This window comes from Myripristis murdjan, chromosome 23 (assembly GCF_902150065.1).
Source record: "Myripristis murdjan chromosome 23, fMyrMur1.1, whole genome shotgun sequence".
Classification (NCBI taxonomy): Eukaryota; Metazoa; Chordata; class Actinopteri; order Holocentriformes; family Holocentridae; genus Myripristis; species Myripristis murdjan.
The window spans coordinates 17,393,758-17,408,258 of record NC_044002.1 but is presented as its reverse complement, the minus strand read 5'-3'; the positions used below and the strand labels follow the sequence as shown (position 1 = coordinate 17,408,258).

Below are 14,501 nucleotides of genomic sequence, written 5' to 3'. Positions count from 1 at the left end.
GTTTTGGAAAGTCAGACAAGGAAAGTCAAGAAATTGAATATATCTTTGGGAAAAACTGTATTCAAAAAGTAAGTAGTTACTCACCAAATATAGGTACTGGACGTGTTTATTTAGAATCTATTAAGATTTAGCCTTCAGCGGGCTGTAACATATTGTTCCGGAACTGACAGTGGCAGTATGCAGATGATTTACACTTGTTCAAGAGTGTTTCGAAGAACAGACAAACAAAGATGGATGAAAGATGGAGCGACAGTTCCGCCTCAGCTTGTCCAAAAGAAACACAGCAAGAGTTTGTGTGTGTGGAAGTATTTTGTGTTCGAGGCGGATGCTCAGGGGATGATAATAAATTTGCAAAACAAAATATGCAAACGGTGCCATCGAAGTTTCCCATTAAATAGTTGTTTCTTTTCTAATTATGTATAAGACTACTCATTATTTCCTTAATTTTCTCAGGTCTCTGCTGGATACAATTGAAATTCTGTGCAATCTAAAAAGTTATTTGAGCATAGTAGACTTACTGTTTGTTTTAAATACTTGATGGCTTAAATATTAGATAGAATCCCCCCCCCCCCCCCCCTTTTTTTTTTTTTTTTTTTTTTTTAACTGTGGTACCGAAATGAGTATCGAGAGTCGTGGAAATTCACTGGTATTGGTTTTGTCTGCTGAATTTTTGGCACCGTGACAACCATAGTGTTCACATTGTTTTCACTTCCCCTTCAAAATAAAACGGAAATTCAAACTTTATAAGATTTCCTGGTCAAGGAAAAAAATGCTCTGTTATATTTACATACGTGATGAAAATTCAACATTTTTGTCATGGAAATGTCTGGGAAATTTGCATTTTGCATACCTAAGCAGACTCATATATATGCACAGGCAGACTCATGTACATAAATATCCTTATACACTGACACAGGCAACTATATGCACATATGCAAATTCACATACAGACTTCTATATAAATACACATGCCCAGGCAGACTCGCATTTACACACATACAAACACACAATCACACAGACAGGCCAACACATATGGACACGCAAATGCACATATCACTGAAAACCACCACCGCTACCCATTTCAGACCACCGAACCCCCCCGTCTGCCTTCAATCGAGGACACCAATCCACTAACTATTTCTCTCTGTCTTCTTCTCACTGTCACTCTGTCTGTGATGCCCAGATCTGTGCTAACCTGCCCGTTGCTTCTGTGTTTGTCTTTTTTCTCTCTCTCTCTCTCTGCAGATTCACATTGACATACCGAGAACTAATCCTCTTATTCCTCTCTTTCAACAAGCTTCTGTCCAAGAGGTGAGACCCCCTGCTGCACACACACTACCTTACCTAGCAAGGTTTTCCCTCAGCTTTTTGGGCAGATTTGATTTGGTAACATCACCAGTGTTATTGGTTTTGTGTGTGGGGGCAAAGAAATGAAGCAAGTGAGGCTGTTAAAAGCCATTCTAGGTTTCAAATGCCAAACAAAGACGGTTCAATATTAGATTTATTTTTAGGTTTCTACACCTCACTAGGAAGGGGGGAATAAAACAAGTCTGCCCAATTGTTTGATATGCAGGGAAAAGCCTAGCTGCTGCACACTGCATGGTCTGGCATGCATGCATTCATCCATGCAAACACACACCAGCGCAACAATTCATATTCACAAATACAAACACACTGTGTGCACATAAAAGGCTTAAATAACATCTACACTCATGCATGAGACCGTGCATGGATAATACTGGATAATACCCTCCTACAGACTTGCTTATTTGTTCTACCTGTCTTAGAGTGGAATACGTGCGATTCAACAAAACATTCCATGTTACGGTTAGCCACCGTGGTGTATGACAGATAGGGCTAATTATCTGAAAAACTTCTGAAGTGTTACATTTGACAAGGTAATAACTATCAATAGTAGTTAGGACACATTAGGAAATCAAACGTACAGCAAGACACAGGAACCTGAATCTTTATGTGCTCACCCATTTGAAGTTGCAGTGGATAATGGGGTTTGTAAAATGCCTAAATGTCAATTTTAAATCAGTTCAAATCAGAAATATTTTTGCTGAGGTGTAAGTATAAGTTAGCACAGCAGGTTTAAGTGACTCTCCTGCTGCATTTTTCCTAATGGGTACAGTTTCCCAAAACACCTTGGCACTAAAATTAACTTCTAAATCTGTGGGGTTCAGTTGATCTTATTACCGAGGTGCTTGTGGGAGATCCTGTCATACATAGCACTTCTGGCCTGAGAAGCAATAGAAATGGCCCATAATGAGGTTCTGGCTAATGAGCTGGCCGCGGCTGTGGACTGCTCTGATGAACACACACACATGCACACATACACACACACTTTCAGGCACAGACATCCACACTTGGGGATGAGCGCACACACACACACACACACACACATTCAGGCATAGACATCCACACTTAGGAATGAGCGAGCCCACACTTAAATGTACACACAGAGAATGCACAAGCACAGACCTCTGTTCATACAGACACCCATGCAAAAACAAAAGCAAATAAACAAAACAAAACAAAACAAAAAACAGCCAAAAATCCATCCATGCAAACATGCTTATTTGGGCACAGCGAGCAGCGTGATGACATCAGCTCTCTCAGATGTATGCCATTTGCCAGTGCAAGTGCATAAGCTCACAACTGCGAGCGCATTAACTCATGCGCTTATATATGTACACTCACAGTGCCCTAGGCAACGCCACCTCCCATTGCCCCTGTCTGGTACAGGAAACTGCTCTGGGCTGCTGGATGTAAGCGTGGGGAGGGTGGAGGGGATGAATAAGAGATCAGACGAGTGATGGGAAGAGTCTGGGCGGAGAGGAGCTCTGTTATGCTCACCTCCCTCTACATCAGTGCCTCTCCCTCTCTCCTACCCACTATCTTATGTATGTATGACTACTCTGTCTACTCCCCTCCTTACCTGCTTTTATCCCTCTTCCTCCCGCCCCTTCTGACCCTCTCCCCTGCACCCGCCCCGTTCACCGGCGCTCTCCTCTCAGACGTGCAGAATGAAAGCCACCAGTGTGCATTGAAATATTCAGGCGACGCTCTTCTTGTATATTTTGGTATGCGCCCGACTCCAAAGGCCCTTTTTTATATGGTGATGCCTGCCACCGCTCTGCCTGAAAATCACCTCTGCTTCACTTCGTTCAGTTGTTTTTCTGTCTCTCCCTCTTGTGGGGCTGGAAGAGATTTAGTGGAGATGAAAGACAATCAACAGTTTGTTCTATTTTGGGGGCAGAGAAGTATTGAAGCAGTTCTTTAGTGATTTCCTAAGTGGTACCTCAATGTTTGAGATCTCTGTGTCACGGAGAACAATACTGTCTACATTCTACAGTTTGTGGGTAAATGGAAATAATAAGTTCTCATCCTGGAAAATAAAGGATTCACCTCTAAATCACGATTACATGCTGAAACCCTCTACCTTACTTGACTTGACTTCTTTTATTTTTCCTTTTTGAAGCATTTAGCTGATGTGATAACATTTGATAATGGCCTTCCAGTGTATTAATTGATGTGTTAACCCATTCAAAAGGCTTAATTAACACTGTATTGTTACACCATTGTAAGTATGTGTTGGGGATAATTTCATCAAATACCTACCCAGTAATACTGTGTCCGTGCAGTAGTTCTTCATAGATTAAAGGCACAGTGAAATGAACACAGACTTTTTCATCTTGTCAGCTTATATTGCTTGCCAGAATATTCACTTCTGCAAAAATGAATACCACATAATTTACTACATTTTGAGTTTTTATTTATTTAGTTTTTATTTCAAATTCCATTACTTCTACACCCTGGAAAACAGTATATTTTCAGCAATGACATGCTGACCCAGTAGGTGTGAAAAATGTCACTGTGATGTCCCGCTACAGTATCCTGCTACAACAGGGTCAAAATAAGGAAGCAACAGGCTCTCAAATGCTGTTTTATTGCAACTTTTAATACACCGAAGATCACTGTAATCCCAGAATGAATTGTAGGAAGTGACTTGGGATAAGTGAGCAGGTAGCATGTTCCATCTTGCCCAAGGACGCTTTGACAGCACATGGGGCTGTTGATGTGCTGTACTCATCGACTGTTTGGGGGATTGAACCCATCTTTTGATTATGGAATGGTCTGCCTAAGCACCAGACCACCCTGTAGATGTAACTGTGAGTTAGATCTCACAGACTGTGCTTCAATTTAAGTCCATTTTCTTTTAACCTCTTGAGACAGTTTGATGCCATTATCAGAGTCCTGATGGACTGGGGCTAATGGGTTGGAGCCGTAAGGTCATGACACAAGAGGACGGCTTTCTTGTCTTAGAGATGCGCTTAATTATGCAAAGAATACAAAATTAAGCATGAGATTAACATGTTCTACAGTAATCCATTTGGCTACCTTTTGAGCACTAAGTGAACTCTGGGTAACCCAATGCTTGGTTTTTGCTTAGCGTTTAAGGCGAGTGAAGTTTCTTTGTGTCTCTCTCTTTTTTTTTTTTTCTCACACGCAAACAGAGACAGGACGGTATTCTTTGCCCACACTAGAGGAGACTCCGGCAGGGTGCATGTGCGTAGGTGTGCATGCATGTTTACGAGAAGCAGGTCTGCACCCAGGTGCTCGCATGAATCATGTGTGTCTGCTTTTAAGGTTGTATGAAAAGAAAGTCCCATTACCCACTCCCCCCACCAGCATCAGCACCACTCCCTGTTTGATGGATGTGACTTTGATGATGAAAGGAGAGGTGTGGAGTATGGAGGCAGGTGAAAATGGAGGGGTGTGGAGGAAGTGTAAGAGAAAGCCAGAGAGAGTCATGTCTTACCAGTCCCGTCCTACAGTGTTAACAGTGATGGAATGCCTTTAAAAGTCAGACTCCAGGCCCCTGCACTCAGTTCTCAGAGGTAGACGCTATCAACACTGCCATGTTCTCCCCATAAAACATGAGATATGAGGTTATTTAGAAAGTGACAGAAACATGACATCCCCCCAAAATGTAAGAAACTGCGTGATGCGTGTGGTGCAGAGGTGTGTGTGTGTGCTTATTTTTGAAGGGAATCCATTCCCACACTAGAACATCAACTGAACATCAAGCCTCCTTTAATTCAATGGAGTTGACAGCATTAAACAGCAGCCCATAACGAAGATGGAAGTGTTTGCCTTGCAAAAAAGATCAAGAAGAAATAGGGAGGGAGGAGGCGAGAGTCAGATGAACTGGCTGAAAGGGAGAAAGATTTGGGGGAGAGACTTAAGACAAAAGGAGGGAACAAAGTTTGCATTGTGAAAATTGTTGCATGTGGCAGTGTTGTGCCATGTGTACAAAGCAGATAAGAAACCATTGAAGTGTGTGGTGTTGAGAGTCGAGAAAGAGGCACAAAGAAATACTTAAGCTTGAATTTAGGTACTGGTCACCCATGTCCATATGAATGTCCACCGTGTTGTGTCCACTTGTGTAGTTGTTGACGGAGACAATCATATTTTCAGCCTTAGTGGAAAGTGCTTCTCCTAAACAGAATTAGATTACCTTATATGCAGTAATACTAGAGTAAATATTTGCATGGCTATACAAGTGACAGGCATCGATTATCAACAGTTTTAACAACAAATGTAGTTGATAAATGTAAAAACACATAATTTAAAACCTGTGCATGAAAACAAATTTGTGAGCATAAAACAAATTAAATTAGAGAGGTAAATTGAATATTATACAATATTAATCTCTCAAGCCTGGTGAGTCTCGTAGCTTTTTTGCATTGCAATAAATGTCTGGGCTCCCTCTCCCCTAGGCCTATTTCACTTGGGGGCATTGCTGCCTTGCACCATGGTGAATGCTCAAACCAATCAGAATGAGTCATGCAACATGAGTGTAGGCATAGTGCAGCATGTGCAAGCACTGTTGTCATCAAAATCAGAAGACATTATGTCGCTGAGCACATTAGAGCAATATTTATGATTTGTATGTAGCACAGCAAATCTGCCAGGAAGAGGAGTGAAAACCTCTCCTACGACAAAAGCCGTCAGTGCAGTTATTTGCTTTATTGCAATTTCAGATTCTTTTTGTTTTTTTGGAAGCTGTGGCGTCTGCCCAACAACCAACTGCAGGACTGTACAGCTGACATGGTTGTTTATGTTTCTGCTGTGTTACGTCACCTCCCCTCCTGGATCGGCCTCCAAATCTCTCTACTTTGTGGGCGGGCCTGTCTTATTCCCCACTACCTATCAGGGAGGGAGGCGAGACATTAGTAGTGTGATCATCTCACAAGATTCGCCTGTGCTGTAAGGCAAATATGTGGAATCTAGACTTTTGGCTTTTAGTGAAGTATTTCTTGTATTTCAACCACATTGTGCCTGCTTCTTAAAAGCTAACATTTGAATGTCTAAAGGTCCAAAGGCAATTTTTCGCAGGTTGAAAGGTCTACCACTAATATTGGCTGCTCCTGGGATCTGCGGTCATCAGTGCTTTCTTTGCTTTGTTTTTAAAAAAAAAACCTAGCAGAGTCAGTACAGTTAAAATAATTAAATAAATCTTTTTCCAAGATCATAGCCTGAGAATAAATATTCCCTCCTAGTAATTTTCAGTATCGAGAGCTGGAAATTATGTTTGGACGGTGATGCTGTTGTATTCTCACGACAACCGATACCCAATATTAAGGCCGGAAAAGTCAGAATTGTAAGCTAAAGTGAAAGGTGGCCACTAAAATCTGTATTCGCCATCTTCAATGCTTCAAGAAAATTGGCCAGGCGAGCTAGGTGTTGCCCATTTCACTTCATCCCTACACAGTTGGAAAATGCGCTTTCCCGTTTGCAGCTTGGTATGCATGCAGATGTTTACTCACCATTCTGATTTCTGCTGCTGCTTTCCACTCCTCACTCACTTGATCAAATTTACACTTCCGTGATTGAATCCTGATATTGCCTGATACATGTTTAAACAAAACTCTAACTCTAACCTTATATGAGTCTTATTTTGTAGAGCTGGGGAGTGTCAGTGAATGAAGAAATTTGATTGATTATTAGGGTATCACTCATAGTGCACCTGTATTTATCTAAGTAGAGTAGATTACATGGTATCATACACACATACAGTACAACTTGGAGTTACAATGGTAGCCATTTTAAAAGTCCCTCCACCCTGCATATAGCCTTCATATAACATGTAGGATTTTCTCAGCAGTTGTTCTTGGTGGTGGAGCAGCAAGTTCAAAATTAAAATACAGCTGTTACAGGGAACACTACTACAGTTTGGTTAGGTATTATGGCTTCTCATTAGTAATGCAATAGTTCTGATGATGTCACTTAGTTTTATCTGTGAAATATTGTGTTTTAACAGCGCCCCTGTGCTTGTGTTTGTGTCAGATTTTTGAGCGGATCCTGTTCATTTGGGCCATCCGCCACCCAGCCAGCGGCTACGTGCAGGGCATCAACGACCTGGTCACACCGTTCTTTGTCGTATATGTCTTTGAGTACATTGGTGAGTAGCATACCTCCCTCTCTTTCTCCTTTTCTTTTTAACTTCAGCGCTCCCCCATTTTTTCTTTTTCTTTTTTCTTTTTTCTTTTTTTTTTTTTTTTTTTTTTTTTGATATGTGACTTGCGTTTGATGCAAAGATCAGTCCTCTTTTTGCCTACCCTTCCAAAAAGACCACTGCTCTCCATAGTGCAGAGAGGCAGCCTGTGAGCTGGTGGGGATTCAACTGCTTTGCTTGCAAGTCCATCATTAGCCATCACAAGGAACTGAACCTGTGACCCATCCAGTTACAGGACAGTCCCTCTATTCACAAGGCCAGTGGTCCTTATGCGCTGATTTTCTGGCCATTGTCCTCCTCCTCTAGCTCTGTGCTGCTCCATCCCCCTCTCTCTTTTCCTCTAGCTATCTCTACCCCTCCCTTAATTGATAATATGTAAGCTGGTCAATATCACATTCTGTAAAAAGGCGAGTCTCTTGTATCAGAGGACTCTTCTCTTTCTAAATGATGTGTGTGTGTGTGTACATGTGCATGGCATGCATATTTATGGTTGTGTTTATGTGTGTGCAGCACAGCGTTCTCTCCACAGCTCCCCTGCTGTGTGCATTTATGTTGTGTCATTTATGTTATTATGTTGTGACATTCATGCAAATGAGTGCTTACTTCATTCTCACATTTCATTGTTTTGACATAAATACACTTCAAATACAGAGCACATAAAGTAGCTCTGAGCAGTTGAAAAAATGTCAGCATTTATATCATACACAACATATATATCAATGTCAACATATGAGGTTCTGTTTGCACAACAGTCAGCATTGTAAGTACATATCTTTACACATTAGATTACTCTGTATTTGCTTCTGTTCTGATCCCATTAATAATTTTTGCACTTATGTTTTGCTTTTTTTTTCCCAAGACAGATGTTTTATTTGTGCATGTTCATTTAGTTTTCATAGTATCTGTCTTTCATTTCTAGTGTCAGCACAGAATAAAGATAGCTACGGAAGTGAACATGTGGAAAAGTGACAGTGTTCAGTGTGATTTGACCCCATGCTGTCGTGACAAGAACATATACAACGTGTGAACCACAGACACACACTTGGCTCTGTGCATTTCTTCATGCTTCCTCCGTGTTGTGATCTTCTCTATACTCCCATTGTAGGCACTGATATTCTGTGCCTATCTGGGTGTGTTTATGTTTTTACCCTTTAAGATGCCTTGCAATAATTCACGATAGAGCTTTTCCAGTGCGTGAAAACCACAATGCCCTGTGGAGCAGTACAGTACCTAGCATATTCTGGACTGTCTGAGGCCACTGGGAGACAATAAGGATCCGCAAGGGGCTTAAGTGCCAGCAAGCATGCAAGAAGTTGCAATACTCTTACTCCTCTGACTGCATTGTTTTTTGTTTATTTTTGGTGCACAGCACTCCCAGTCATTTCCAATGCCTTATTTATTTTATTTTATTTTATTTTATTTTATTTTATGTTATGTTATGTTATGTTATGTTATGTTATTTTATTTCTTATTTATTTATTTGTTTATGATTGATTGATTGATGTCCTTAGAGCCCCCTGGTTTGTTACTCTCACATTAGTACCTGAAATTCAGTGTTTCCCCAAAGTTGGTGCAACTTTGTCATCAGCAGCCGTCAGAAAGTGCCAGGAAGCAGAAACACTATCAGAATTCAAGGATGGTGGGTTTCTCTTGTTATGCAAGTCTATTTTATTTCAGGGAACAGAAATAATAAGGCACAATGCTGCAAACATTTTGAGTGGGCAACTATCTTCATTGTGCTTGTCATCACATCCAAATGAGTTTCATCTCCAGTAGCCTTGTCAAAAATCCTCCATCTCCTTGGACTTTTTACCAAATCAAGAGAATTCATGGGTTTCCATTTTTGCTATCGACCCTTTTGCAGAATGTATTTCCCCAAGGAAAGTGTGAATGTGAGAGAAATGGCCGAATAAGGAGCTTGCTAAATATTGGCTAAATAAGGAGCTCTCGGAAGCAATACTCACTTACATTTGGGACTTATTAACTCCCTTCCTTTTTCTGCAATAATTGGGGACCTTCTTTGAAGCTTTTTACACTTACGTTTTTGGTCAATGTGCCCACCAGTCTAGCATCATGATTAAGGTGACCTTTGAACTTCATTCTGTAGATGTAGCTGATTTTGTGCTTGTGTGTAATTTAAACCACTATGGACTCACAGGGGCCGCTCTTTTAATCAAATGAAATGAGTCCTCACTGCAGTTGTGTCTGCACTACCTGTGTATATATTGATACAGAAGCAGTGTGACAGCAGGTTAGTGATAGTGTTTGTGTGCTTTCTAACTCAGGGGACTGTAGTTATTTTCACAGTGAGGTGTGAAGGGTTGTCTCTTGACTTGGATTTTCCTCTTTTAGCCTCGATTGTCCTACCACTCTTTCCATTTTCTTCTTTCCTCTATACCTTTCTATTTCATCTCCTCTATCTCCTCTTGTGTCACTTTCTCTGTCACTCTCTTCTCTACCACTTTAGCTATCCTTATCTCTCTCTCCATTTTCTCCCCCTCTGTGTCTCTGTGGGTGAGTCAGACTCTTGTCAGATCTTCAAAGCATTACCCCATTCTTTCTTTCCCAGCATCTCCATGCGCTGATGAGCCTTGAATAACATACATAGCGAACAAACCTTCAAATACACTTGGCTGGCATCTTACACGATGGCTTGATGCGCTGTCATGTTATTAGGAGTGCTTGTTTTCCAGTCTGACAGGAAAAGAGAGAGAAAGGAAAGAGGTTTGGCTCTTTCATGAGCTGAGCCTAATGCTGGTCCTTTGTGGAGGGGCAGCAAGTGTGAGATATACTCGCTCATGCTTTCTTGCACTTTTGCACTGTGGCTGTTTCTCTTCTCTTGCCTCGTGAGTTTTTTTTTTCTGCTTCTTTTTCTTTCTTTGCCGTCTTTTCTCTTTGCCCTCTTTTTTCCTTTCTCTTTGCCACTCCCTGTTGAAAGGGGGAACATATCTGTCCACTTGGATGATGAAAATGAACATGTCTTACAGTCATTTTTTCTCAGAAACCATTGCAGATAAACATTGTATATACACGCACACCCAACATACTCACAGTTCTTACGTGGTCACAGTGAAAGGTGTTTGTAGGTCAGACACCTACATACACAAATCTTCCACTCCTCTAGTCCAGTATCTAAAAGACAGTATCAAACCTTATTTTTTTTTATTTTTCCCTCTCTGAATTAGGTCAAACACTGAGTTGTCAAACCAAGGTACAGAAGCCTCTGTGGGCCAAAGACTTGACTCAATAACTAACATATGGGCTTGGAATCAGAGCCATGCAATGAAGTGGCATTTCAAATAAAGATGAATTCTCTAATTTTAGATCTCTGCAAATTACTACTCAGTATATCCAAACTACTCATTGCTGAAATGCATTATTTATTGATTTGAACCATGTTTTATGTAAAGGGAGCTGATAACCTTAACATAGCAGACATGAAACCATGACTGTATTTGTATATATATATGTAGGCTAACCTCAAATATAGGTTAAAGTGACAAAATGGTGAGTGCTGTATTTTTGGGCTTATCTGCAGGTCGATAGCAGTCAGACTCTATAAGGCAGAGAATTGTATCGTCCTACGCACAAGAGAGATGCTTGTGTGAAGCCAGTGTGAATTTTCTTTTTTTAGGAATGAATATTTTGATAATTCTGAAGTGCTGACCAAATCCCTTTTGTGTGTCCATTGAGGTCATAAGAATAGTCTCCCATATATTTTATGTGGGGCATGCAGTCAGAATATGTTTGGTTTGCACAGCACTCCTCCAACTCTTTAGATGTCGATGGCATGGTGGGTCAGTGGGTGTTGGAACAGCGTGGCACTGGTACTGCTGCTAGACTCAGATGCTCACAGCTGTAAAAGATGCTTGTTAAATGAAAGGGAGCTTTGTGTGTGTATGTGGTTGGTGTTTTCATGCGTCTATGTAGAATTAGCAGGGTTCGTATTCATGTTCATATTGTTAATTGTTCATGGGCAGTCCTACAGGACAGGGTGTTGAAGGTATCCCATCGGTTATTGGACAGTTGCTCTGCCCTCTAGGCAACGATGTTGTCCCAGTAGCAGTCAAATAAAACAAGGTGCACAATTAATGAGTCTCAGACAAGTATGTAGCAAAAAAAAATTGAGGTATAATGCAGCCAAAGTCCAAGTGCCTTTAGCAATCGAAATGACTGCAACTCCCTTTTATTCATCATGACATTCTTCATCGTCCTCTTTGCTTGCGTAGTTCGTCTTCTTTTTTTTTTTGTAATTTTTAACTTTATTAAAAAAAACTTCTATCAGACTAGTTTTTGTAATGTTGTAAGCCCTAGATCACGTATGTGTGTGTGCTCACGTTTGAGCGGTGTAAAACCTTGCGGGTTTGAGTGACAGCCAGTGTGTGAGGATGTGAGGCAGCTTGCTTTTTGAGAGCATGGTTAAGACTTTGACCTGCTTGCGACTGTTTCATCCACCTTCTGAACAGGGCTTGTCTGCTATGTTCAAAGCTGTGCCCGTCTGTCTGCCTGCTTCTCTGTTCCATGTTGCGTGTTGTCTCCAGCTTTTTCTGTATTTATCTCTCTCTGCCGCTATTCCTTTGCTGTCCTTAGTCCCTCTCTCATTTTGAGATTCTCTCTTGATCCCTCAAGCAAAATTTGTCTTTTTGCTCGCCCCTCTCCACAGGGAAGTCAGAGCACAGGCAGCTGGTAAGGATTCAGAGTCTTGCTCAAGGACACATCAGTAAGGAGGGTTCTTGCTATTGGAAGATTTAACACAGGCTGGTGGAAGGACAGTGTCCCTAAACAGAGCCCTGCTGCCCACACACTGCTCATTGACGTGTTTGCTTGATTGTGCTTTTGTGTGTGGTTTCACTGTCTCATATCACTTGTCTGTTTTGGCTCAATACTTATTTCTGTCGCTGGGTTACAGTCTCTAGCTTCTCTTTGTTTGCTCTCCACCTCCGGCACATCCCAACCCCAGTCCACCACTGTAATGGTTGTTTGGCTGTTGCTAAGCACTCTAGTCTCCTTTGATGATGGACGACGGAGTGATTGCTCAACCTCCTCCACCTCCACAGCTCCCCCCCTTTATCTCTTTGTCATTAGCCGTTCCTACTACTTTTCACTAGCACCTGACCATTAATTCAATTTAAACAGTGCTGGTTGGTAGTCGATTGGTGGTCCTTAATGACGTCATGATAGAAAAATCCCACTAAATTTGCCGTGTGTCTCCCGGGATAGTTTAGCTATCTGCCTGTTGTAGAAGGAATCATTGATTTGGAGTGTCCATCGTTCCTGCTCTTCAACAGTGAGGCATACTCTGCTTTATTCCTCTTTGTATCTTCCATAGTATAGCGCCTGTCCCATTAGCCAACAATAAAAGTCGTCTAATTAAGGTAGAGATGGGCCGTGACGGGCCAAGGAGCAGAGCCAGGCCTCTTTTAATGTGCGGCGGCCATCGATCGAGCAGCAGATCCATAATGTAATCTGCATGGCTGTGTCCATGTATGGATCCCCACTGAGGAGAGGCGAGAATAAGGGAAGGAGTCAGAAAAAGAGGGAAAGAAGTGTGTTTGGAAGAAAAAAGGCAAAGCATCCAAGAGAGGTAAGGACATGAGAGAAAGAAGACAAGCATCTGAAGGGACGGAAAAAGAAATAAAATGGCGAAAGATGAAGAGAAAGAAAAAAACAAACAAGTGAAGAGAACAGCAGTAACCAGAATATTTCTCGACAAGCTTAAGAGTAAGAAAGAGCGAGGGCATGGAGAATGACAGAGGGGGACAAATAAGAGTACAGGAAAACAAGACTTTAAGCAAAGGAAAAAGAAAGCTCAGAAAGTGCTTCCATGCTGTCAGGAGGCTGCCCAGCCAGGCAGCCCTTATTCCTGTCAGCTAGGAGATGAATTGCCTAGCATAGCCTAACCACCAGGCTCTGCATTGAAGCTGTACGTGTCATACTAGGCTTTGAGTGGCTAGCAACAGCTTCTGTTGCTAGGATTTCATAAAGAGCTCTGCGATTAGAGCTATATTCGGGGTATTGTGTGCCGCTCTGTGTGGAAGGCATATCATTTTCCCTCCCAACCATTTGTCTTTGTTACAAGACCACCTTTGAAGACAGAGGTCTGAAACATTCTCATGATTTCTAATTAATAGTCTCTTTTCGAATGTCAAGTTGCTTCTAGTGGATTAGAAAGACTGAATCATTACAGGCTAAGCATGCTTAAAAATTGCACTTCTGTCATTTGATGTATCCATTTCCAAATACCCACTGTATATGCTCTTTCAAAGAAGTTTCTTATTCACTGTCTCAGAATGTAGAAGATGACCTCTTTTAAAGTGTAGTCATTTTGACAAAATAGGACTTGTTAAATACTATTTTGTAAAAAGTAACAGTTTGTCTTAACTCTGTGCTGTCAATTTTGTAAGAGTATTTTATTCCTTTATTTGAATGGTTAATCTCTTTTTGGAGTAAAGCTTTTTTTTATGTAAAGATGCAGATTTTATGATTTCAAGTGTTGGACTATTCGCTAAATCAAGACGGATCTCTAGAGAAAGCTCCTATGCATGAGGAACAGCATTTTGCCTCATTATGGAATCAGAATAATAATCCTTGACAGGTACATTGTCAAGTACCAGGAATTTTCCTTGGTGAGTTGGTGTTCATTACGGAAACAAAGCAAAGTAAGCATACCTCATAGAGAGATAACATAGAGAGATAAGACATTCTCAACAAAATACAGAGTTAAATACAAGACAGAATATGTACAACCAGTATTGGTTGCACCATACACAAAATGAACATCTGTATTCAGCACTTCCTGCAGCTACATCAGACACCCAAATACATTTGAATACTATTGGAAATTTACAGTATCTTGCAGAGAGGCATCGGTAACTTGTGTGGAGCCAGGTTGTTTCATTAGAAGTTCTGTATAGAGGATGATCAAAACATAATGCTAACTTAGTGTGAAGTCCTACTTTGAGGCTGTGTGTTA

The 14,501-nt window shown here is 41.2% G+C and overlaps 1 protein-coding gene across 3 annotated transcripts in view; it reads left to right on the top strand.

Annotated features, from left to right (window-relative positions):
• tbc1d22a (TBC1 domain family, member 22a) overlaps positions 1 to 14,501 on the top strand; it is a 151,057-nt gene that overhangs the window by 44,461 nt on the left and 92,095 nt on the right. For 2 of the 3 annotated variants that reach the window (XM_030045855.1, XM_030045854.1), the window contains 2 exons: positions 1,246 to 1,311; positions 7,360 to 7,474. In XM_030045855.1, the coding sequence (XP_029901715.1) occupies positions 1,246 to 1,311; positions 7,360 to 7,474 (181 nt within the window). The remainder of the gene's footprint in view (positions 1 to 1,245; positions 1,312 to 7,359; positions 7,475 to 14,501) is intronic. The other variant, XM_030045856.1, reaches the window with a different exon arrangement.